General features: G+C 43.3%; 1 protein-coding gene across 1 annotated transcript in view; it reads left to right on the top strand.

The window, feature by feature from the left end:
• LOC134218256 (uncharacterized) overlaps positions 1 to 11,477 on the top strand; it is a 29,923-nt gene extending 18,446 nt beyond the window's left edge. The window contains exon 4 of the mRNA XM_062697185.1: positions 10,727 to 11,477. Within this exon, the coding sequence (XP_062553169.1) occupies positions 10,727 to 11,065 (339 nt within the window). The 3' untranslated portion in view covers positions 11,066 to 11,477. The remainder of the gene's footprint in view (positions 1 to 10,726) is intronic.
• The last annotated feature ends 14,878 nt before the right edge of the window (positions 11,478 to 26,355 follow it).

Below are 26,355 nucleotides of genomic sequence, written 5' to 3'. Positions count from 1 at the left end.
CACAATCGTCTTTGTTCACGAAAACAAAATTATCGCTACCTGATATGTGTACCACCACAACAGTTTTTGCTAGATGTACCTTTCGACAAATACATATAGCTAAGTAATGCGAATCATTAGCACAATTACGACAGGACCCTGAAATGTTTCCAAATCTGATCATTATTGTAACGTCTATTACAAAGTTGTTAGTCGGTTCAGTAACGTTCAGAGTCGTAGTGAGTATACGGCCCTTTTCTTGTGGTTCATCACAATACAACGCGGTTTTATCGGCCACTCCAGGTACTTAAAGCTCGATACTGAGTGAAACTTTATGGAAACCGGTTGAAACCCCCTGTAATGGTATCACTGTAGGATCAGTGGTCCTCAGCACGGTTTCCCTCAGAATCGTTTTCCACTTCAATTCTCCCGGATATTCTTCCCTTAATATTTGGTGACAAGGCGAACATATATAAACAAAATGGGGGAAAACAAGATTTTCTTTACACATGAGGTGAACCTGCCCAGGGCCGAAAACCTTTTTTAATAAAGATAATAATAATAATAATTTTCTTTACAACAACGTCTTCTTTCTGTCCTGTTTCTCACTGTCCTCACTCACTTTTCCGGCGGTTTGGCCAATGTTACGTGGCCCACAGTTCCGAGAAGCGGTTCCGATTTTGCCAATTAAAATGGAGAAAACAGAACTGTGCAATAAAAATCCTATTCGACTAGATGCTGATGTCATATTCGAAATTCAGAGACAATACTCGTCGATAGAAATCCTTCCGCGCGCACTGTTATATGAGCAAATCAAACCACCTTCCTTTTGCCAGTGAAGACATATCAGTTTCTACACTGATATTCTTTCCTCTCCCTTCATACGGGGGTTTGGAGGAAGGTCGTGCGATTTATACCATCACAAATACTGGCCTCCGCTCGCTTCAATAAAAAAACATTCTCCATGCTTTCCGTATCCTAACGGAATTATAAAATCTATACTTTCGCCTTTTATTCTGTTATTAACATGTACGTCCTAAGTATCCTTCTCCACTGGACTCGATCCTGGGCCAATCGCTTCCAGTCGTCCTGGACATTGAGCGCCCTCAGGTCATCTTCAATTGCAAAGCCATCGTGTACGCGGCCTTCCAAGAAGCCTGCGGCCTCTCCCGGGTCCTCTACTAAATATTATCTTCGCTTGACGTTCTTTCGGCATATGAATAGCGTTACCAGCCCACCGTAGTCTACCGTGTTGAATAGGCTTAATAATATCCAGCCCTTTTACACACTTGGTACAATTCGTGATTCATGCGGCGCCGCCAGATACCGTTCTCCTGTTTTCCGCCGAGTATTGTCCGCAGAACCTTACGCTCAAACACTCTGAAAGCTCTCCGATCAGCCTCCTTTAACGTCCATGTTTCATGGCCGTATAAAGCCACCGGAAGAATCAGAGTAGTACACAGCGCGAGTTTTGTTCTCGTTTACAGACTACGGGACTTAAGCTTGTTGCGAAATCCGTAATAAGCCCTATTTGCAGCTGCAATACGCCTTTTTACCTCGCAGGTAACATCATTATCGCATGTCACTAATGTTCTAAGATACACTAATTCTTCTACCACTTCAAATTTTTCACCATCCAGCACCATTTCGCTACCACCACCACTAATGAACCCACGTTGATTACCAGCGACCATGTACTTCGTTTTGCTGGTATTGATCGTGAGTCCAATCTTCACTGTCTCCCTCTTAAAAGGCACAAAAGCCTCTTCCACGGCACGGCGATCAGTTCCGATAATATCGATATCGTCCGAAAATCCCAGGAGCAAATGCGATAATGGTACCGCTTCTTTGCACACCAGCTCTCCTAATCGCCCCTCGAGAGCTATATTGAACAGTAGATTCGAGAGTGCATCACCCTGCTTTAATCCATGTAAGGTAACAAATGGGGCCCTCCTTAGCCGTGCGGTAAGACAAGCGGCTACAAAGCAAGACCATGGGTTCGATTCCCGGTGCCGGTCTAGACAATTTTCGGATTGGAAATTGTTTCGACTTCCTGGGCATAAAAGTATCATCGTGTTAGCCTCATGATATACGAGTTCAAAAATGGTAACCTGGCTTAGAAACCTCGCAGTTAATAACTGTGGAAGTGCTCAATGAACACTAAGCTGCGAGGCGGCTCTGTCCCAGTGTGGGGATGTAATGCCAAAAAGAAGAAGAAGGTAACAAATGGCGTCGATATTTCATCCGCAACCCTTACACTTGATTTCGATCCGTCCAACGTTATACGAATCAGCCGTATCAGTTTGGCCGGAAATCCAAGATCTTGCATAATTTGGCATAATTCATTCCGTTTCACTGAATCGTACGCCGTCTTGAAATCAATAAACAGATGATGTGTCTGCAAGTTGTTAAACAGAATAAGGGACATAATTGTGTACGACGAATTAAAGAGGGTTATTCCTCGGTAATTAGCGCACTCCAGTGTGTGGCCTTTCTTAAAGAGAGGGCAAATGAGGCCATCCAACCAGCTAGCAGGCAATTCCTCGTCTTCCCATATTTTCGACATAATATGGTGTAGAACTTCATAAAGCTGCTCACTGTCATGTTTAAGAAGTTCAGCCGGGAGTTGGTCCTTCCTCGCAGCCTTATTGTTTTTCAGCTCGTCAATAGCTTTTCTAACCTCATCTAGTGTGTGCGACTCCACAGCTTGTCCATCGTCGCTAATATTTATTCTACTCACCGATGCACAGTCACTTAAACTATTCAACAAAGTCTCGAAGTTCCACCAGGTAGATGGCGAGATGGCGCAGTCTTTCTCAGCACGTAGTTGACAGACTCATAAAACCTCATATCGGAAGCATTATACTACGCTTCTCGAAATCATTCTTCCAAGCAGCTCGGAAGACTCCTTTCAAGAGGATCGGAAGCCTCCTTTCAAAATCTTCAGAATCCAACTTTCAAGAGGTTCAGAAGCCTTCTTTTGGAAACTTCCTTTCAAGAGGCTTGAAAGCCTCCTTTTAAGAGGCCCGGAAGTCTTATTTCAAGCGGCTCGCATTCCACCTTGTATGAGGCCCGGACGCCTCCTTTCGAAAGGCTTTGAAACCTTCTTTCAAGAGGCTCGGATGCCTCCTTACAAGAGTCTCGGAAGCCTCCTTCAAGAGACTTAGGAAACCCTCTTGCAAGAGACATAGGAAACCTTCTTGCAAGAGGCTCGGAAGCCTCCTTTCAAGAGGCCTCGGAAGCCTCCTTTCAAGAGGCCTCGGAAGCCTCCTTTCAAGAGGCTCGGAAGCCTCCTTTCAAGAGGCCTCGGAAGCCTCCTTTCAAAAGGCCCCGGAAGCCTCCCTTCAAGAGGCCCCGAAGCCTCCTTTCAAGAGGCCCTCGGAAGCCTCCTTCAAGAGGCCTCGGAAGCCTCCTTTCAAGAGGCCTCCGGAAGCCTCCTTTCAAGAGGCCTCGGAAGCCTCCTTCAAGAGGCCCCGGAAGCCTCCTTCAAGAGGCCCCGGAAGCCTCCTTCAAGAGGCCCCGGAAGCCTCCTTCAAGAGGCCCCGGAAGCCTCCTTCAAGGGGCCTCGGAAGCCTCCTTTCAAGAGGCCCCGGAAGCCTCCTTTCAAGAGGCCCCGGAAGCCTCCTTTCAAGAGGCCCCGGAAGCCTCCTTTCAAGAGGCCCCGGAAGCCTCCTTTCAAGAGGCCCCGGAAGCCTCCTTTCAAGAGGCCCCGGAAGCCTCCTTCAAGAGGCTCCGGAGCCTCCTGTCAAGAGGCTCTGGAAGCCTCCTTCAAGAGGCCTGGAAGCCTCCTTCAAGAGGCTCGGAAGCCTCCTTCAAGAGGCCCGGAAGCCTCCTTCAAGAGGCCCGGAAGCCTCCTTCAAGAGGCTCAGCCTCCTTTCAAGAGGCCTGGAAGCCTCCTTCAAGAGGCCCGGAAGCCTCCTTCAAGAGGCCTGGAAGCCTCCTTCAAGAGGCCTGGAAGCCTCCTTCAAGAGGCCTGGAAGCCTCCTTTCAAGAGGCTAGGAAGCCTCCTTTCAAGAGGCTCGGAAGCCTCCTTCAAGAGGCTCAGGCCTCCTTTCAAGAGGCCTGGAAGCCTCCTTTCAAGAGGCCTGGAAGCCTCCTTCAAGAGGCCTGGAAGCCTCCTTTCAAGAGGCCTGGAAGCCTCCTTCAAGAGGCTCGGAAGCCTCCTTTCAAGAGGCCTGGAAGCCTCCTTTCAAGAGGCTCGGAAGCCTCCTTCAAGAGGCCTGGAAGCCTCCTTTCAAGAGGCTCAGAAGCCTCTTTTAAAGTGGTTCGGAAGCCTCCTTAAGAGGCCTGGAAGCCTTCTTCAAGAGGCTCGGAAGCCTTCGTCAAGAGGCCTGGAAGCCTCCTTCAAGAGACTCAGCCTCCTTCAAGAGGCTCGGAAGCCTCCTTCAAGAGGCTCAGCCTCCTTCAAGAGGCCTGGAAGCCTCCTTTCAAGAGGCCTGGAAGCCCTTCAAGAGGCTCGGAAGCCTCCTTCAAGAGGCCTGGAAGCCTCCTTCAAGAGGCTCGGAAGGCTTCTTACAAGAGGCTCGGAAGCCTCCTTCAAGAGGCCCAGAGCCTCCTTCAAGAGGCCTGGAAGCCTCCTTCAAGAGGCCTGGAAGCCTCCTTTCAAGAGGCCCGGAAGCCTCCTTTCAAGAGGCCCGGAAGCCTCCTTTCAAGAGGCCCGGAAGCCTCCTTCAAGAGGCCTGGAAGCCTCCTTCAAGAGGCCTGGAAGCCTCCTTCAAGAGGCCTCGGAAGCCTCCTTTCAAGAGGCCTGGAAGCCTCCTTTCAAGAGGCTCGGCCTCCTTCAAGAGGCCTGGAAGCCTCCTTCAAGAGGCCTGGAAGCCTCCTTTCAAGAGGCCCAGCCTCCTTCAAGAGGCCCGGAAGCCTCCTTCAAGAGGCCTGGAAGCCTCCTTCAAGAGGCCTGGAAGCCTCCTTCAAGAGGCCTGGAAGCCTCCTTTCAAGAGGCCTGGAAGCCTCCTTCAAGAGGCCTGGAAGCCTCCTTTCAAGAGGCTCGAAGCCTCCTTTCAAGAGGCCTCGGAAGCCTCCTTCAAGAGACCTGGAAGCCTCCTTTCAAGAGGATTCGAAGCCTTTCTTCAAGAGGCTCGGAAGTCTTCTTCAAGAGGCCTGGAAGTCTTCTTCAAGAGGCTCGGAAGCCTCCTTCAAGAGACTCGGAAGCCTCCCTTCAAGAGGCTCGGAAGTCTTCTTTCAAGAGGCTCGGAAGCCTCCTTTCAAGAGACTCGGAAGCCTCCTTTCAAGAGGCTCGGAAGCCTCCTTTCAAGAGGCTCGGAAGCCTTCTTCCAAGAGGCTCGGAAGTCTTCTTTCAAGAGGCTCGGAAGCCTCCTTTCAAGAGGCTCGGGAGCCTCCGGAATCCGGAATCAATCATGGATCTCAAACAACGAAATCCATCGTCATTGTCACCAGAGGCCGATTGCAACAGAAATTCTGGATCGAGTCGGCCACACCTCATGTAGGGGCGGAAACGAAATCTGAACACAAGCATTAGACTGGATTCCAGCGGGACATTGCAGCAGAGGCAGACCCAGAGACTCATGGCGGTGCAGCCCCAATAAAGAAATAGAATAAGTCGACCGAAATCTGAGTAATTATTTGAAAGGTTTTCTTGGGATTGGCGAACCATTCTCACGTGGACATACTCCTACTAGTAACAACGGAAGTAATGTCTTCACGGTCAATTAGGAATTAAAAGAGAAAAACGCGAGCAGAAAAAAGTTTGACGATATAGTTACTCAAGCCGCTTTCGAACGCTTTTGGTTGGTGGATTTGCTGTCTAGTTTCTTCAAATATCCAGAGATGGCTTCAATCCGGTTTAGTCCCAACCATATCTAATGTGGTGTCATCTGGATCGATTTTGCCATGCTTGCACTTTGCACCATTCTTTCTTATTTTCTCCAGCGCAGCGCATATGGTTCATGAGATGAAATTCGCAAAATTTCATCCTAGAGTAAAGTGGTCCACCGTCGCATTCCAACATTTGGCCCACGCTGAAAAGTGTCCCGCGAAACATCCCTCATTCCCGAATAATGTCCTAGTAAGATATATTTTTTTTAAATCAGTAGGGTTGTGTACAGAACGGGTGGATATTTTCGCATCTTACGATTTTGGCAGCTTTTCTGTTTCGATTTATTTATTAGTGAATTCTAATAGACCTCGGTGTAATGGATCTGTTAAGCGACAAGTCACAAAAGATCAGGAGAGTCTACTAGTTAGAGCAAGAATCAGAAATTGAAGAAGTAACTACGGAATATCATACGAAAATGATGGATGCAGATTTCCACGAATTTTCACGCACGTTCCCTGAACATCTGGGCGATGATCTAAAGAAGTAAGATGAAATATCTGATTAATGTGTCATTAAACCCAAAGGGCAGGAACAGCCAAAATAAACCGTGTATAACCACTACATATAGAAATAGTGCTTAGTAAATAAGAATGAGCAATATGTCATATTGCAATAATTCGAAAATCTGTCTGTGACAGAAGAGTCAAAATCTAAACTTCAATTAATTATACTGCAAGCAAATCAGATAAGGCTAAGTACAAAAAAGTGTGTCTCACTTTTTTTTGTACACACGCACATACATACATACACACATACAGACATCACCTCAATTCGAAGAGCTGAGTCGATTGGTATATAACACTATGCGTCTCCGAGCCTTCTATCAAAAGTTCGGTTTTGGAGTGATCCAATACTTAGTATACGCGAAAGGCAAAAAAAATCACACACATCTTAATCAAGAGTGAATACAATTATATCGATGTCCATATTTCATGTTTGACTCTCAAAAAGCATTTTCAAAAGAAAACAGGCAGGATACCGTCTTTGACTAGAGGACGCCACATACAAACTACTTAACCATCTTACCATCAATGCTCAAAACCACCTTTACCCGTAAATATAAACTGTTCAGATTTCGAAGATTTGTCGATCATGTAGATAAGCATATGCGGTATTTCGAAAAAAATCGTTTTAGGGCATTCGAAACGAAATTCCGCGGAATTTGAGTATGGCGAAATCTGATTTCGTTTCGTATCGTTAAATTTCAAAAATTTCGACAGAAAAATCATTCTTTTAACGAAATTAAACGGAATTTCGAAATTTATTTTTAATAATTCCAATTTCCATATCATAAAAAAAATTCGGCTGCGCCGCACAATGAAGCCATTCAGCTTCCACTCATTATTTTATACATTTAAATTGTTTCACTAAACCTCACTACGTAATACAATTATCTATCTTCAACAGAAACGCATTTAGCTTTCCGCTTGAAAATTTCTTCGATGTTTTGTTAAAAGTGTTCAAGTATAAAACGTAATGCATATTTGTTCATTTAAATAATATTGTTCATTGAAGTAAAAATAATTTGTAATAATTCTGATTGCTTATATCATGGAAATCTATAATTTTCTCACATTTTCCAGATTATTCAAATGCTTCAAAATCGTACCGATTTTCTGTCATTATCGTGCCGGTGCGGTGCGTTTTCCGTAGGGCAGTTTGTTGTTAGTTTGGACGTGCTGCTGCTTTCAACAACTAATATTTGGCAATAATCGTAAATGTCTGCGTTCGAGTTGTTGGCATAAAATAAATCCAGCTTTTCGCGCACGGTAATGGCGGCTCTGTTGATTTAAAAGTGTATCCGACCCCGTACTTCATTGACGTCTGACTTGGGTTTGACAATTCGATTACCCTCTCCCCTTATCCTGGAACAGGAGGAAAACGGAATGTCAAACCCAAGCCAGATGTCAATGAAGTACGGGGTCGGTTACACTTTAAAATCAACAGAGCCGCCATTACCGTGCGCGAAAAGCTGGATAAAAGGTCAAAGTACATGTACAAGTAATGTACAAGAAGCGTATAAATAGTACAGCCATTTGTCTTATCATTTCATATTAAAAATTGGCTGGATCGGACTATGGACTCAGAAGTTATGGCAAAAATACTATTTTTCCGTAATATACCAGAGAGTCACCGATGCCACAGAAGGATTATTCCGAGTTTTTCTTCTAAATAATTTCTGACTACACTACTGCAAGTAAAATAAAACATAGGATTTTTAATTGGCGATTTAATTTTTTATTTTATTTTTTATACATACATATTGTATGGGGAAGTACCTATATGGCCTCCACTTTAGCATCTTATGTGACATCATATACGATCTTGCGTTGACTGGGGAGGGGCATACTTTGGAAAATGGTGAATAGATCCAAAATGATCTGTTACTTACCTATGTCCTTTTGAAAAATTAAGGTGGTTATACAACAAAGCCACAAATCGGCCATCTTGGAAACCACGTGCCTTTTCTTGTGATTTTTCAAGAACACGAATTGAGAAAACCACAATGCCCATGGGGATGAAACATCCGTAGATCGTTTGCTTACTTGTGCTGAACAATCGACTTTAATTTCAGCATTGTACGAAAATTATTACGCTAGATTTGAACTTTTGATAATAGGAGTAGAAAACCGTGTGGTGAATTTGAAATTCACCACATGGCTTGATTGTATAATCACCTTAAGTCAGATTTTCCCTGTGGCATTTGGGTAACAATTATGTAGAATGAAATTAGTAGTGATTCAGTTTCATTTCAAATTTTCGATCACTATTCTACTTTGAATCTGGAGCAAAATAGAACGAACTCACTTGTTTCCCCAACACATGTTTTTAAAATTTTCAATTAAATGAAATCATTATGTTGCTGCCAAGAAAGGCGCCGTTATTGCAAAGTGGATTGATCCGTAGATAAAATGACGCATTCATGCACTGAAATATTTGAAACTCGTGATTCATTATTGATTCAAATCTGCAGAAAATAGAACTAAGCGTTTTGCCAGTTTTAAGTTTTTGACAGCTGACTGGTGTCTGAATCTAAAACAGCTGCTGGGCAAATACATGTTTCAGATTCATATTCAAAATGAGCAATGCTGATTTTGCTCTAAGGCCGTTACATTTAATAAAATTTATGCCCTACTGATGCCGGAAAGGTCAAGGGGGAGGAGGTAATAGAAAATAAATATTAAAATGAAAAAAAAATCAAAAACCTTCTCGGATTTGTTAAAGATTGTTTTGAAAATATTACGTGTCCAGATTGATTTTAAAAAGCAAAATAGTGATTTTGAGCGAAAACAAAAATTTGGGTTGTGATTGTAGTTTTTTTTGTGAAGTTTCGCTTTACAAAAATCACGCAACCACGAGTCCCATTTTTACTACATTAGATTCGGCACCGAGGTTTTACATGGAAACATATCCTTCTTGTAATGTGATTGTGACTAAGTAAAATCCTTCTCACTCATTTTACACAATTGAAGTGCCCGTAAACGCAGCTTATCATTGCTTGTACAAAAGACCAAAGCAAACTGTAACAGATTGTGTGTTCCGTAACGACCTCCAACAATAATAAGATATGCAACATAAGCGACATCCTCCACCATCTAACCTCACGCGAGCTGCAATGTGAGCTCCGAGTACTTCAACAAGCAGAATCAGAGTGGAGGCCATTACTTTTTAACCGCTTTATAATTATATTCGCATAAATCAAGCAACAACGCGTGCCCCTAACCGAATGAACTGGCGGAGTGAGTGCGCGAGCGACCTGCTGCAGTACGGGGCAAAGGACATTTGGCAAACTTTTACATGGCTTCGCATTTCCGTCGCGGTGTGCTTGCAGAAGTATCAATGAGCGTTAGGGCGATCCATCTTCTACGATCCCTTCTGTCATTTTGACTTAATGAGATTGCTAATTTGAAGTACATCTTACATTGATTAATTATTTTAGAGCGTTTTAGGGGAAATACTACAAGGTTAAAAAACTATTATTCAATTGAATAGTGGAAGTAAATGGAAGAATAATAGTCTTTTAACCTTTTAACCTTACATCTTACATGTTAATATTATATAAGTTTGTTCTTTTTTTTTTATTCCTTTCTTTATTTGGTAGGCACTCTGTGTTACTTAACCGCTACTGTGCCGAGATCTACTGTGGCATTCTGCTGCCAGAATCCACACAGAATCTATTTTTAGATTTTCCATTATCATTATTGTTGTCGTTGCTTGTCCATCTCATCGTCAGTCCATTGTGTCCGTTTGTCCATGTCGTCTATCCAATGATCGTTGCATTGTTCGGTTGCCATTTATCCGGGTAACGTTGGAGGAATGCCTCCGAGAAGAACAAGTTGTCAGTCGTCATCAGGCAGCCGTGACGGTAAGGCGTGCACCCCAGAACGCCACCGTATGGGCTGCGGATCCGGTGACTGACGAGGGTTTGGTGGAGGGGCTGGGAATCGAACCCATGACCATTCGCTTGTAAGGCGAACGTGTAGCCAACTACGCTACGGGATTCCCCTATAAGTTTGTTCTAGCAGACTTGAAATAAATTTAAATTCCGAATGCAAAATCTTAATGATTTAACCATAGAAAGTAGAAATACTTTTTCATGAAGATTAAAAAAAAAACATTCGGGAAATTAGCAGTGCTCTAATAAAGATTTCAAAGGGCCTGGCTGGGAAACAGCCACAGTATTCCGTTTTTGAAATCGCTGGAATTAATGTCCTTCCGTAGGACGTCCGTCGTATCTGCTTTTAGAACCGAGTCGAGTTCAAGTCCTAGTTTGGCTAATGTGTGACACATTTTTCCTAGGACCGGGCTTCGATTAATAGCCCCATGACATGCATGCTTCAACTCTAATTAAACATGGCACATTTACTCGGATAGTAATTTTTGTCCACTTCTGTCTCCCTTCCATTGCAGATCACCTTCAACCAGTGCTTACCGCTGAAACAGGGCACCGAACCGGGCCACGTAAAAGCCTCAACGACCGCGACCGCGACCGCGACGACGGTCCACCCAGTGAAGCCTCCCTGCAAAGAGTCAACCACGAAGGCCAAAGAAATTCATCCCATTTTGGGTGCGGTGCGCAAACAAGTGGCATCGCTCCTACAGTGCAAGAAGAGGCTGCTGATGGCGCCAACCAGTAATGGCAGCAGGATGAGCCGCTGCGACATGGCACCCCGGAGCAGAAGCAGGCCTTCTGCCAGGATGATGCTCTCCGCGGAAGATAAGACCATCAGCAAAATAAAACTCTTCTAGTGGGAGGGTGATGGGGACCCACGAAATGCTAACAAGGCTTCCATCGCGGATCACACGAACGCGATGGGAGACACTTTCAATGCCAAAAATTTGAAAACCACCACGGACGACGGGCGGGCGGACGGGAGAAAGACAGCCACCTCCATATACAAACAGCCATCATCATATTATAACACGGACCAAACATGAAAGCAATATTGAAACGTCCTACATGCAAGCGGCCTTTTGCTACTTCACACCAAAGGGTATACGACGTGAAATCAAATTCGGCGGAATTCAATAAATTGAAGAGTGCATTAATCAATTATTCCGTTTGTGCTGTACTGATACAAATACGTAATAAAATACAACTCTATTGGCTAGTCTGTATACAGACTAATAAACAAATGTGTTTTTTACAGCACCAATAAGATTTAGTTTCTTCTTCTGCTTGTTCTTTTACTTATACGTCTTCTTTTTTTGTCGTTTTTCCCCCACAAGGATATTACTGTCTCGAATTTCTAAAAAAGAGATAAAAAATTTCTTACAAAAGTTTAAGAAGAAATCGACATTGCTTTCCCTGCAATGTAACCATGGATGTATTAATTACTCTTTTTTATTATTTTTTATTATTTCATAAACCAATATACCTATGTGAAATGAAATTAAGAAATTAATAACTCTTGTAAAAATTCAACTTAGAGCTGGCACCAAGGCTGGGACGATAGCTTGTATAATCTTCGTTTTATCATTCTGTCCTTTCGGAAAATCTTTCTATATAAAAATGATTTTGCATTTCCTTTGAGGCAATACAACTCACGAACGGATGGACCAAATTGCAAGATTTCCTCACTAATCGATTCGTCTTGGGATCAGTATACAAAACATTTTGCTAGGAAAATGGATCATTTGCAAAAATACAACCTTAAGTTCGTCATGTAGTATTTATGCTTAACGCTGCATCATCCTCAAACCTTCCGGAGAATTATTTCATTATCGCTAATTTGAAACCAATAGTAGGTAGTAGGTAGGTTAGATTTTCAAACCGTTCACATTTCCTTTTCATCCCGGCACAACAAAATCACACACCCTTATTCCACCGCGGAATGTCACCACACTGCAACCGTGCGATGTGGCATTAGAGGAACCTCCCGAACATCCAGCGCCTCTCTCTCTTTCTGCTATGCCGCAAGTCGCCCCCGCGAAAGTGTAATTTGGTGGAAAAATTGTCATGTAGAAAATAATATCATAAATCGAACCTCACCTGTCGCTCCAACCGCGGCGTGGCGCGCCTCAAGCCAACTGATTGGATACACGTTTGTCGAGTAGTAGGAAAAACTTGCTTCAGGAAAATCGAAATCTCACACCCCCATCGGCCATTATTTGGTTTGGTGGTGCATTGTGCCAAAGGGGCGAGGGTCATCGAATCGCGTCGAATAGAGGCGCCTCCACAGCAAAAGCATCCTTCCGTGCAGAGCAATTGGCATGCATATGCAATGCTCTCAGGCATCGGAAACAATGTAAATCGATTGAGCTGGTGGTTTTGTTTGTTTTGAATTGTGCTTTTTATTGTCACTCAAGCCACTGATGTTTGGCCGAGAGTCATGTTGCAAAACATAAGGGGGCAATGTTGGGCGTCGATGGTGTGGTATCATAACCCGATGGTGTCTTAATGTAGTTTCAATTGAGAGGTACACACGTTTATCACTATATGCATCCGAGCATATACACTAGCATTAGCATTAACATTTAGCAGTTCGCACAAATTCGTAGGTGGTACAAGCCAAGACTATTGTATGAGACTAGTATCACTTTCATCCGTTACCACAGATATTGATTTGGGACTAATCACTAACTCTTAGATGGAAGCAATGCAATCTCCAATAGTCGAGATCTGTCCTGGCCACGTCCTTGCGAATGCTGAGGAAGGGGAAGGATGGTTTGTTGGACACCTACTTAAGAAAGATGCAGAGAACTCTACGACCTTTCATAGGTGCCACGGGAGGTTTTGGGATTGTGTGGAAGGTTATAACAGTAGGAATCGTTTTGGTATAACGTGAAACACAGAAAGAATTAAGATACAAAGTAGGAAAGGGACTAGCCTGGATTTGAGCCCACAACCTATTGCTTATAAGGCAGAAACGGTAGCCACTAGACCACCGAGCTCGTCTATCCGAGCATATACACTAGATGATAAAATACGTATAAACATAACGATGATAGTTCAATGTATTTATTTTATTTGCTCAGACTAAGGCCGGAGTGGACTGTGCAGTACATAAAAGTGGCTACACGCCACCAACCACGCAGTCTACGGAAGGTCCGCAAATCGTCCTCCACCTGATCGATCCATCTTGCTCGCTGCACACCTCGCCTTCTTGTGCGCGTCGGATCGTGGTCGAGAACCATTTTCACCGAATTACTAACCGACATTCTGGTCTGCCCGGCCCACCGCAGTCTTACGATTTTCGCGGTGTGAACGATGTATGGTTCTCCCAACAGCTGATGCAACTCGTGGTTTATTCGCATCCTCCACGCATCGTCCGACATCTGCACCTCACCATAGATGGTACGCAGCACTTTCCTTTCGAAAACTCCTAGTGTGCGTTGGTCCTAATCGAGCATCATCCAGGTCTCGTATCCGTAAAGGACTACCGGTCTAATAAGGGTTTTGTCAGATTGTCAGTTTGGTACGGCGATAAACTCTATTCAATCGGAGCGTTTTGCGGAGTCCAAAGTACGTACGATTTCCTGCCACCAGATCATTTTCGGCCCAAATACACATATTCTTCTACCACCTCAATTTCGTCACCACCGATGCAAACGCGCTGTGGATGGCTCACATTGTCTTCTCTTGAACCCCTTCCTATCATGAACTTCGTCTTCGACGTGTTAATGAATAGTCCGATCCGCTTGCCTTCCCTCTTCAGTCTGATGTAGGCTTCCTCCATCTCCTCAAAGTTACGTGCCATAATACACTCAACCCTCTTTTTACGTCACTTATTGGGGGGACGTAAATCGAATGTGACGTAAAAAGAATTTTTGCTAAAATTTCTAGTATTTCACTTAATTTATTGATAGTGAGGATACTTTCAAATACATTCACTTGCGTCTTACATGAGGTATTGTAAGATCTCTCCGAATCCAGCAGATGTTATAAGATCTCCAAATTGTCTTGGAGTTTGAATCAAATGGTCTACCGAATCGACCAAAGCCTTCATGATATCCCAAGTCGTGGTATCAACTCAATTATGTCCTCCAAGGATTTGTCTTTCACTTGCGTCTCAAAACAAGACATATGAGGTGTTGTAAGATCTCCAAATTGTCCTGAAGTTTGAATCAAATGGTCCACCAAATCAACCAAGGCTTCCATGACGTCTCCAGTCTCGGTGTCAACCCAATTTTGTCCTCCGATTATTTGTCTTTCCCATCCGTCTTCAATTCTTGCATGTATGAAGTTGTAAGATCTCCAAATCGTCCTGGAGTTTGAATCAAATGGTCTACCGAATCTTCTGAGACTTGCATGATGTCCTCAGCCGCGGTATCATCCATATCAAGCCTTTCGAGTATTTGTCTTTCACTTGCGTCTCAAGTCCAAGTATATGAGATGTTTTAAGATCTGCAAATTGTCCTCGAGTTTGAATCAAATGGACAATGGTCTACAGAATCAAACAAGGCTTCCACGATGTCCCCAGCTTCGGTGTCAACCCAATATTGTCTTCTGAGTATTGGTCTTTTACTAACGTCTCAAATACAGGCATATTCGATATTGTAAGATCTCCAAATTGTCCTGGAGTTTAAATCAAATGGTGAAATGAATCAACCAAGGCTTCCATGGCGCCCCCAGCCACGGTATCATCCCAATCATGCCCTCCGAGTATTAGACTTTTACTTGCGTTTCAAGTCCAGATATATGAGATGTTTTAAGATCTCCAAATTGTTCTGGAGTTAGAATCGAATGGTCTACCACATCTACTGAGGCTTGCACGATGTCCTCAGCTGCGGTATCATCCCACTCATGCCCTCCGAGTATTTGTCTTTCACTTGCGTCTCAAGTCCATGTATATGAGATGTTTTAAGATCTGCAAATTGTCCTGGAGTTTGAATCAGATGGTCTACAGAATCAAACAACGCTTCCACAATGTCCCCAGCCTCGATGTCAACCCAATTGTGTCTTCTGAGTGTTGGTATTTTACAAACGTCTCAAATACAGGCATATTCGATATTGTAAGATCTCCAAATTGTCCTGGAGTTTGAATCAAATGGTGTAATGAATCAACCAAGGCTTTCATGGTGCCCCCAGCCGCGATATCAAACCAATTATGTCCTCCTATTATTTGTCTTTCACTTACGTCTCAAATACCTGCATATGATACGTTTTAAGATCTCCAAATTGTTCTGGAGTTTGAATCAAATGTTCTGCCGAATCAAACAAAGCTTTCACGATGTCCCCAGCCGCGATGTCAACCCAATTATGTCTTCTGAGCATTGGTCTTTTACTAACGTCTCAAATACAGGTATATGAGATGTTCTAAGGTCTCCAAATTGTCCTGGAGTTTGAATTGAATGGTCTAATGAATCAACCAAGGCTACCATAGTTCCTCCAACCGCGGTATCAACCCAGTTTTGTCTTCTGAGTATTAGTCTTTCACTTCAGTCACAAATTTTGGCATGTAAGATGTTGTAAGATCTTCAAATTGTCCTGGAGTTTGAATCAAATAATCTACAAAATCAACCAAGGCATTCATGATTTCTTCACTCGCGGTATCAACTCAATTATATTCCCTGAGTGTTTGTCTTTCACTCGTCTTGAATCAAGGCATATGAGGTGTTGTAAGATCTCAAAGTATTGCTGGAATTTGGATAGTTTGCAATTGCGTCTCAAATTTTGACATGTAACATGTTGTAAGATCTCCCAATTGTTCTAGAGATCGAATCAAACCCAAGCAACACCTCTTGTTTCTCAGTGAGTAACAACAACTGTGGTATGACTTATTAAAGGTCTAACTTATGCACAACGCGTCGTATTTTCTTTGTGACACAAAAAGCGCAAGAGGTGAAGCCTATTTGCAACATCTTGCGGCTACAATGAAAATAAAAACACAAAAACCAACCGGGAATCGAACCATAGACCTTGAGAATTGCAATCTTCTACTATAACCATCACACCAACAATTCTATTTGGAGATTCTGCTACAAGTGCACTATATAAACAACAAAGTCATTTGTAACTTCATTGTACCTTATACGGAACATGCAGGGAATGTCAAAAATAAAATACTGCTCAGCTGAGCTCAAAGTGTTTTGCAACATATCAGAAACATTGTCGTAACAGCAATGAACCGAAGTGTTATTAATTCTGCAACTTATCTGTTTTGTTTCTGATATGAAACACATCGAATTTAAAACCACCCAAGAAGTCAGATGGGTAGAATATTGCGACGCCACCTAAACGGAAATGAAACATTGTGATTTTCTGAAACTGGGACGTGACTTTAATGTGACTCGATGTATTGCCAGTGTCTTCAATGCAATTTATTAGGAACAAACACCTATTTGAAAGATGTTGCGCGTGCTGCTTGGGAATGGTCTACTGAATCAATCAAGGCTTCCATTATGTCCCCGGCCACTAAGTCTAGACTTCAGATATTTCTTCGATGACATGGAATGGAATAATTGTTGAATGCGTATCTAATATGGATCTATAGATCAAAAAGGGAAGCACCATTTGAAAATAATAATCCTGTAGACCTTATGACCTGTACTCCATTACTTTCTTAAATTACCTGGAATGGAAGAATAGATGAAGAGGTATCCAATGTAGTCCTATGAATCAAAACGGGTATAAGCAAAATTTTTAAAGTGTTAACAGCCTTTTGGTTACGCGTGTTGACTGCAGTGGCGTAGCCACGGGGTGGTTTTGGACATAAAACTCCCCCAGAGACAACATTTCTACAAGAATTTTTTTCGAAAAAACAAATTTTCAGAAAAACCCCCACCCCCCAGACCAATTTTCTGGCTACGCCACTGGTTGACCGTATAGCTTATATTTCAGGGATGGATTGGATGATATTTATGGATGATCTGCAATGGAACAATAATTGAAGCCGTATTCACTTTAGTTCTATGGATCAAAAAGGGCATGGCCTATATGAACTGCCGAATTTAGTCTCAATCAAATTTCTAGAACCATCCCAACAAACATTTTAGTTTTATGCTGATTTCACCGAAGTCATGTAGAGCAAATAATGGTTTTCATGACCGTTATAGAACTAAAAATGTTCCTTGGGATGATTGTCTGACTTGTGCTGCGCAGGTTGTTACTGGGGTTGCTGGGGACATCATGAAGGCCTTGGTTGATTCGGCAAACCATTTGATTCAAGCTCCAGGACAATTTGGAGATCTTACAACAACTCATATGCCTGGAATTGAAACGCAAGTGAAAGACAAGTACCCTGGAAACATAATTGTGCTGATACCACGGCATGGGGCATCATGGAAGCCTTGGTTGATCCGGCAGACCATTTAATTCAAACTCCTGGACAATTTCTTCTTCTTCTTCTTCTTCTTCTTCTTCTTCTTCTTCTTCTTCTTCTTCTTCTTCTTCTTCTTCTTCTTCTTTTTCTTCTTCTTCTTCTTCTTCTTCTTCTTCTTCTTCTTAGCATTACATCCCTACACTGCGACAGAGCTGCCTCGCAGCTTAGTATTCATTAAGCACTTCCACAGTTATTAACTGCGAGGTTTCTAAGCCAAGTTACCATTTTGCATTCGTATATCATGAGGCTAACACGATGATACTTTTATGCCCAGGGAAGTCGATTCAATTTCCAATCCGAAAATTGCCTAGACCGGCACCGGAAATCGAACCCAGCCACTCTAAGCATGGTTTTGCTTTGTAGCCGCGCGTCTTACCGCACGGCTAAGGAGGGCCCTCCTGGACAATTTGGAGACCTCAAATCATCTCATATGTCTGGATTTGAGACGCAAGTGAAAGAAAATTACTCGGAGGACATAATTGGGTTGATACCGCAGCTATGGACATCATGGAAGCCTTGGTTGATTCGGCAGACCATTTGATTCAAACTCCAGGACGATTTGGAGATCTTACTACATCTTATATGTCTGGATTTGAGACGCAAGTGAAAGACAAATACTCGGAGGACATTATTGGGTTGATACCGCAGCTATGGACATCATGGAAGCCTTGGTTGATTCTTCAGACCATTTGATTCAAACTCCAGGACGATTTGAAGATCTTACCACATCTCATATGTCTGGATTTGAGACGCAAGTGAAAGCAAATTACTCGGAGGATATAATTGGGTTGATACAGCAGCTATGGACATCATGGAAGCCTCGATTGATTCGGCAGATCATTTGATTCAAACTCCAGGACGATTTGGAGATCTCACTACATCTTATATGTCTGGATTTGAGACCCAAGTGAAAGACAAATACTCGGAGGACATAATTGGGTAGATACCGTGGCTGAGGAGATCATGGAAGCCTCGGTGGATTCGGCAGACCATGTAATTCAAACTCCAGGACGTTTTTGAGATCTTACTACATCTTAAATGTCAGGATTTGAGATCCAAGTGAAAGACAAATACTCGGAGGACATAATTTGGTTGATGGGGACATCATGGAAGCCTCGGTTGATTCGGCACACCATTTGATTCAAACTCCAGGACGATTTGGAGATCTTACTACATCTCATATGTCTGGATTTGAGACGCAAGTGAAAGAAAATTACTCGGAGGACATAATTGGGTTGATACCGCGGCTGGGGACATCATGGAAGCCTTGGTTGATTCGGCACACCATTTGATTCAAACTCCAGGACGATTTGGAGATCTTACTACATCTCATATGTCTGGATTTGAGACGCAAGTGAAAGAAAATTACTCGGAGGACATAATTGGGTTGATACCGCGGCTGGGGACATCATGGAAGCCTTGGTTGATTCAGCAGACCATTTGATTCAAACTCAAGAGCAATTTGGAGATCTTAGAACAACTCATATGCTTACATTTGAGACTCAAGTGAAAGACAAATACTCGGAGGACATATTTGGGATGAATCCGCGGCTGAGGAGTCTAGGGAATTCTTGGATGACCAGGAAAGGAACGGCTGCTTAAGGCATATTGAGTTTGGTTTAATAGATCATATAGACATAACAGCCCTTCGGTATCGCGGGTAGACCTCAAGACCTATAATCCAGGGAATTCTTGTATGACCTGGAACGGAATTTGGTTCAATATATCAAATTGGACATAAACCATTTTTACAAGAGATAACAGCTCTTTCGCCACGCTTGTAGACCTTAGGTCCTCGGTTACGCGTGTAGACTCTAGGAAATTCTTGGATGACCTGGAATGGAACAAGCATCTACTTTGTTTTTTGGGTTTCTAAGAGTGCCTTCTTATAGGCTTACTTTTGGATGTCAATAATGTTTCAAATTCTTTTACGACACGTGTCGTAAAAAAAAATGCCGTAAAACGAAGTGACGTCTAAAAAACTGCCGTAAAAATAGGGTTGAGTGTATCTATGTCGTCGGCGAAGCCAAATAGCTGGACGGACTTATTGAAAATTGTACCACTCGTGTTAATCCCTGCTCTTCGTATTACCCCTTCCAAAGCGATGTTGAATAGCAGACACGAAATACCATCACCTTCCGGTAACCTTCTACGGGTTTCGAATCCGGAAATCCGTGCATTAGCTGCCATAGTTGGTCCCGACCAATTGTATCATATGCGGCTTTGAAGTCGATGAATAGATTATGTGTGGGCACGTTGTATTCGTAGCATTTCTGCAGTACTTGGTGAATGACGAACACATGGTCCGTGGTGGAGCGTTCGCCCCCCAGTAAACCACATATCGTATATGAAATGATAAATTGTATCGCATATATTGCTATTTTCTTTCACATTCGTATATGACTGCTTATATAGATGGCTGACATATGAATATTATTGTATATGATACCAGTGTAAGCAATATTTACGATTGCGTTTATGGAAGTTATAAACCTATATAAACAATATCAGTTTTATCGGATCAAATCGGAAATATCGTTTATGTATACAAATATTGTCATGCAAATCATATACCGATGTGCGTTGTACGTATATAGCTTCCACCTTCTGCGCGTTGAGCACTGAGCCACTGAACCTTACCGATTGAATTAATTTCAAAATTACTTACTTCATTCCATCTGCCAAAATTCCGATTATTGCCTGTGTACTTTTTCACTTTTTCACTGTATCGCTCAAATCTGCACTAACAATTTATCGAACAACTAAAATGTAATTAAGCTGTAAACACAGTTTGAGAGTAAACACGATGAAAGACTGATGTTGACATTTCATAATCGTTTATACGTGGGTTGAATCGTTTGGAATGATGCGCAATCGTTGTTATGTACGAACATTATCAGGATAATCATAAGTCGTTATCATATACGATTCAAGCCACATTTGTACGCACAACAACATGGGATCCGAATCGTATTAATGTAGTTCATATCGTACACTGAAGCTCTTGCCAATAATAAATCGCCATCTAGATTATGATTGTCAAAATTTTGCTGCTTTTCAAGAGTTGCTGAGTAGCGCAAGGGTAGAGCATCAGCCTTTAGTTCCAGAGGTCAAATGTTCGAGACAGGGTTGTTACCATTTATTTTTCCAAATATTCAATAAGTCGTATAAATGTTCATGGAAACTCGAGAAAGTCGTTATTTAGCCCGTATATGGCCTCCACTTTAGTAGGTATATAGCGATTCGGTGCATTATATACATAATATCTTATGTGTATATGATGACTTATATCAATAGCAATAGGTATAAAAATGTTGACTGGGCCATAACCCGTCTGGTACTGCCCCACGAACTCCCTTGCCATTGGTGTTAGTCGGCGGCATAAAATTTGGGAGAGTACCTTGTAGGCGGCGTTCAACAATGTGATTGCGCGGTAGTTGCTACAATCCAGCTTATCGCCCTTTTCTCCCAAACCTTGGTAATCACCCAGTGCAGCGCTCTAGCCAGTGCCTCACCACCGTGTTTAAACAGCTCTCCTGGTAGTTAGTCAACTCCAGGGGCTTTGTTGTTCGTCAGCCGGCCAATCTCCACCTGGATTTTCTGGAGATCCGGAGCCAGTAAAATTATGTCCTGCGCGCGTTCTCCCAGGTTCATCACCATACCGCCATCTTCGTCTGCCACATCGCCATTCAGGTGCTCTTTGTAGGGCTGCCGCCACCTTTGGATCACCTCACGCTCGTTCGTAAGAAGGTTCCCGTTTATGTCCTTACACATATCAGGCTGTGGCACGTGGCCCTTACGTGAACGGTTCAGCTTCTCAAAGAACTTTCGTGTGTTATTAGCGCGGTACAGTTGCTGCGTCTCTTCACGGTCTCGATCTTCCTGCTGGCGCTTTTTCCTCCGGAAAATCGAGTTTTGTCAATATTGCGCCAGTTTATATCATACCTCGTTCACTTTCGTGCGGTGTTGCAGCAATCTCGCCCATGCTGCATTCTTCTCTTCTACTAACTGCTCACATTCGCCGTCATATCAGTCGTTTCTCTGATCCGGGGGCACCGTGCCAAGTGCAGCGGTTGCGGTGCTACCAATGGCGGATCGAATATCTCTCCAGCCATCTTCAAGAGACGCTGCGCCTAGCTGCTCTTCCGTTGGGAGTGCCACTTCCAGCTGCTGCGCGTATTCTTGGGCTAGTCTACCGTCTTGTAGCCGCCCAATGTTAAGCCGCGGCGTCCGACTTCGACGCGTGTTGTACACCGTCGAGAGTTTTGAGCGCAGGCATACTGGAACGAGGTAGTGGTCGGATTCAATATTCGCACTGCGGTAAGTGCGGACGTTCGTGATGTCGGAGAAGAATTTACCGTCGATTAGAACGTGGTCGATTTGGTTTTCCGTTTCTTGGTTAGGTGATCTCCATGTGGCCTTGTGGATATTTTTGCGGGGAAAGAAGGTGCTTCGGTGCGTTCATGTTACCGATGACGATTTTGACGTCCCGCAGTGGGCATCCATCGTATGTCTGCTCCAGCTGTGCGTAGAACGCTTCTTTCTCGTCGTCGGGTCTCCCTTCGTGTGGGAAGTGCACGTTTATGATGCTATAGTTGAAGAAACGCCCTTTAATCCTCAGCTTGCACATCCTTGCGTTGATTGGCTGCCATCCAATCACACGATGGCGCATCTTACCCAGCACTATGTAGCCGGTTCCTAGCTCGTTGGTGATGCCACAGCTTTGGTAGAAGGTAGCCGCTCGATGCCCGCTTTTCCACACTTTCTGTCCTGTCCAGCAAATCTCCTGCAGCGCCACGACGTCGAAACCTAGCGACTTGCAGTTCCATGTTCCAAGCTTCCAATCGTGGTCCTTTATTCGTCGCCCAGGTCTTTGCCGATTATATCGAGTCGCATTATCTCTTATATTGTTCGTAATTATTGGTTTTCCAGGCGGCTTATTGGGCCTGCGCAAACCTCCTTTCTCGTCGGAGGGCCGTCGTGTCAGGGCTGTTTGGCGTCCCACATAACACCAGGACTTGGGCTTGTGCGCTTTGAGCGGCACACGGTTGCTTTGGCGGAGCCTACTCGCGGATACATGCAGCTTTTTATAGAGGTTTAACAGGGCCCACTATCAAACCCCATCACATCCTAGACAGGCGCCACAACTCGCAGATGGCCTGGGGAGGGATCGTCAAGCCTTTGAGCATAGTCCCTGCTGCCCGAAAAATCCTTTCATATCCCTTTTCATACAAATCCCTTCATATTCCCTCATATTTACTGTTTTGCGATTTTTTCACCTCATCAGCAAAACTGTAGTTCAATCCATTAAGAAAAAAACAAACAACCATGCGTTCACCATTATTTAACTTGCAATTGAGTCATTTTGCACCACCACTAATTAATACTAAGGATTTATATAATTTATTTTGTTTTGTTATTGTAATTGTAAATGTCTTTATTAGTTTGTTTACGTAAGCGTGTCGGTACAAGGTCAAGGCTCTAACTAATTGATTATAATATGTCTAGTAATACGAAGACAATAAGTTTTAAATAAATTCCAATCTGCCCTTTGGTAATTAAAAGTTGATCGGATTGGATTATTGGAAGAGGTCCCAGAACGCTTCCCCCCACGAGGCAAAACGCATTTTTTGTACTCCCTCATATTTGCCATGTTTGAGATGTTTTTAACCTGGGAAGGAACTTGCAAAGAGGTAAAAATATAATTTCATCTGCTGCTACTTTTTCACTTTAACGAGTATCCTTATGAAAATGACTAATTCGCGAATTGGTCAAAGTGCCCTATGCGACTGTCACCGTTCGCCAATCGTCTGAGAGAATTTAATAACTTGGTGGCTTTAGCGCCACTCTCGCGTACGAGAGAACACCAGTATGTTGACTTGCCCGACTATTTTTGAGATAATTCCTCAGGGAAAATCCTCGAACGGTTGCTGGCTTAATGTTCAACAACCCGCTTAATCTTGAGAGAACCAAACTGCAACCCTTTTCCTAGTAACCCTATCAATCACTTAAGCTCGCCCAACCGAAAAGCAAAACCAATAGAGGAATAGAAGTCTGAGGTGCAATCTACCAACGGAAACGTAAAGAGAACAGCAGGTTCCCACGGAACTGCCGAAACAAAATCAATTGACTCTCAGAGCTTCAAATTCAACAAATTTTTTTGGGTTGGGCGGAATTTTTATACTAGCTAGGGGGAAACTATTCCATGACCATGATTATACAAGTTTTCACGTACGCAGGATTTTTCGATGACTTTGAATTCCGGCGGGGTGCCGAAGACGATGTTCTTTCTTGCGGGAGAAAACGATGTTTTCCGGCGGGACGCCGAAGGCGATGTTCTTTCCGGCGAAGCGCCGAAGACGAAGAGTTTTTCTGGCGGTGTGCCTTGAGCCTTTAAAGCCTCTTTTCAAGAGGCTCGGAAGCCTTTTTCAAGAGACTCGGAAGTCTCCTTCAAGAAGCTTGGAAACCTCCTTTCTAGAGGCTTGGAAGTCTTCTTTCAAAAGGGTTGGAAGTCTCCTTCCAAGAGACCCGAAAGCCTCGTTTTAAGAGAGTCGGAAGCCTTATTTCAAAAAGCTCGGAAGACTCCTTTCAAGAAAGTCGAAAGCCTTCTTACAAAAAGCTCGGAAGCCTTACGGAAGACGAGATCCGGAAGCCTCATTTTAAGATGCCCGGAAGCTCAGTTTCGAAAGTCTCGGAAGCCTTTCTTCAAGAAACATGGAATTCTTCGTTCAAAGGGTTTAGAAGTTTACTTTCAAGAAGCTAAGAAGTGTCCTTCCGAGATGCAAAAGAACCCTCCCTAGTAGCACAGTTCGGATCGATTTAGTTGCAGTAACTCCAATGTGACTGGATTTGGTCGCATATGAGTCACAGTAAGTGGTATGTGACAAGTGTGCTACTCAGGCTTTTTTTAAGGGGCTCGAAAGCCGCCATTCAAGAGGCTCAAAGATGCTTCAAGGCGCTCAGAATTATCTTATCAAAAGGTGAGGAAGCCTACTTTCAAGAGATCCAGCAGCTCCTTTCAAGAGGCTCAACCTCCTTTTAAGAGGTACCGGAAGCCTACTTGCAAAAAGCTTGGAAGGGACCTTTTAAGAGGCTCGAAAACCTACTTTTAAGTGAAACGGGAGCCTCCTTTCAAAAGGGCTCGGAAGCATCCCTTCAAGAAGCACAGAATTCTTCTTTCAAGAGGCTTGGAAGCATTCTTCTAAGAAGCTCAGAAGCAACCTTTCAAGATGCAAAGGAAGCCTCTTTTTAAATTGCTCGAAAGCCATCATTCAAGAGATTCGGAAGCCTTTTGTCAAGAGGTGCAGAAGCCTACTTTCAAGAGATTCAGAAGCTTCTTTCAAGATGCTCGGAAGTCTTCATTCAAAGGGCTCGGAATAATTATTTCAAAGGCCTACTTTCAAGAGGGGGTACCTCAATGAATGCGAAAGTTTGGAGGGGTACCTCTCAAGAAAAAGGATGAGAACCGCTGACCCAGACGATGGCGGCGTGAGCTTGTGTCAAAATGGCCGAACTAAAGGTGCGGAGGGAGTGGCGGCTGGACGGAAGGCTTCTGATTTGGAACCGTCGAGAGCGTCCGGAATAACCGTTTCCTCGAACTAGTAGCCCACTTTCCCTTAAGACCCGGCTTCACTTACCTTTCGGATTCATCGGGCGAGGACTAAAGAAAGCTAATAATTCTCGGTTCGGGTTCGGTTCAGCGTACGATAATTTGCAACGTATGGGAACCGCGTTCTCGACACCTGACCACCAGGGGGTTGTAACGTAATGGTGGTCTTATCAACAGTTTTAGGCGATTGTCGGGTGAGTTTAGCTCGACTAATTGACGAACTTCACTCCCCTCCGTTTGGGTACCTCAGAAGGGCCACAAGGCCACAAGCTTAATTTTGGACCCACAGCAAAAAGGACGGAACCCCAATTCGACTCCGCTGGTCGTCACACAAGTCCAGCCCGTACAAAAAAGCGCCTACGCGCTGGAAGTCCAACGCGAATGGCGAACGTTAGTCGTGTGCAAGATTATAATCATAATTTTAAATTACCTGTTTTTGTCTCCAATTCTACTCCGGCAAATGGAGAGAATCGCGAAAGTGTCAGACGCACTGACCGAAATTAGCAACTATCTGGAAGACACCAAAATTCTGTTACAAGCACTTCACTTTACCACTGTTCTCAATTATTACTTCAGCAAATTTTGAATTAACACGTTTCACTAGAAAAAAAATTGTGTAGAAATACTAAAATTGTTCGGAACTTGGAAACCGCGATACTTCTCTTTCTCTAGTGTGAGCGAAAATAAACGAGCTTAAGGATTTTTACCTTCAAGAAATCTTGAAGTACAATTGCTGGTTATGTACACCGATTCACATGGCGATATCCCAGGATCGAGCAAATGGTTGGAAAAGAGCTATCTAGCTTCAGGAGCCATTACTGCACTAACAGAAACAGTATACCACATTGCTTAGCCGAGACACAAATACTTCCTTACCCGAGACAGTCAAATAGTCGGGCAAATACTGATTATATTATGATCTCGCTTTGGACTGTGAATCGTCAAGCCGACTTAACGAATTCAAGCATTATTCTGCTTAAAAAGAAAAAAAACGTTCAAAGCTTATTGAATTCATATAATCTAATAATTACAACAAAAAATAAAGCAAAAAATACTTGATGACTAATAATTAAGCTTTAACTCATTTCAATGATATTTTACTATTTAAAAACGTCAAAGCTATTTAATAATTAAAAATAATAATCTAATTTCATAATATATTAACA

The sequence above is a fragment of the Armigeres subalbatus genome, chromosome 2 (assembly GCF_024139115.2).
Source record: "Armigeres subalbatus isolate Guangzhou_Male chromosome 2, GZ_Asu_2, whole genome shotgun sequence".
NCBI classification, from domain to species: Eukaryota; Metazoa; Arthropoda; class Insecta; order Diptera; family Culicidae; genus Armigeres; species Armigeres subalbatus.
Note: the sequence above shows the minus strand (reverse complement) of the source record. Positions and strands in the feature narration are given on the sequence as shown.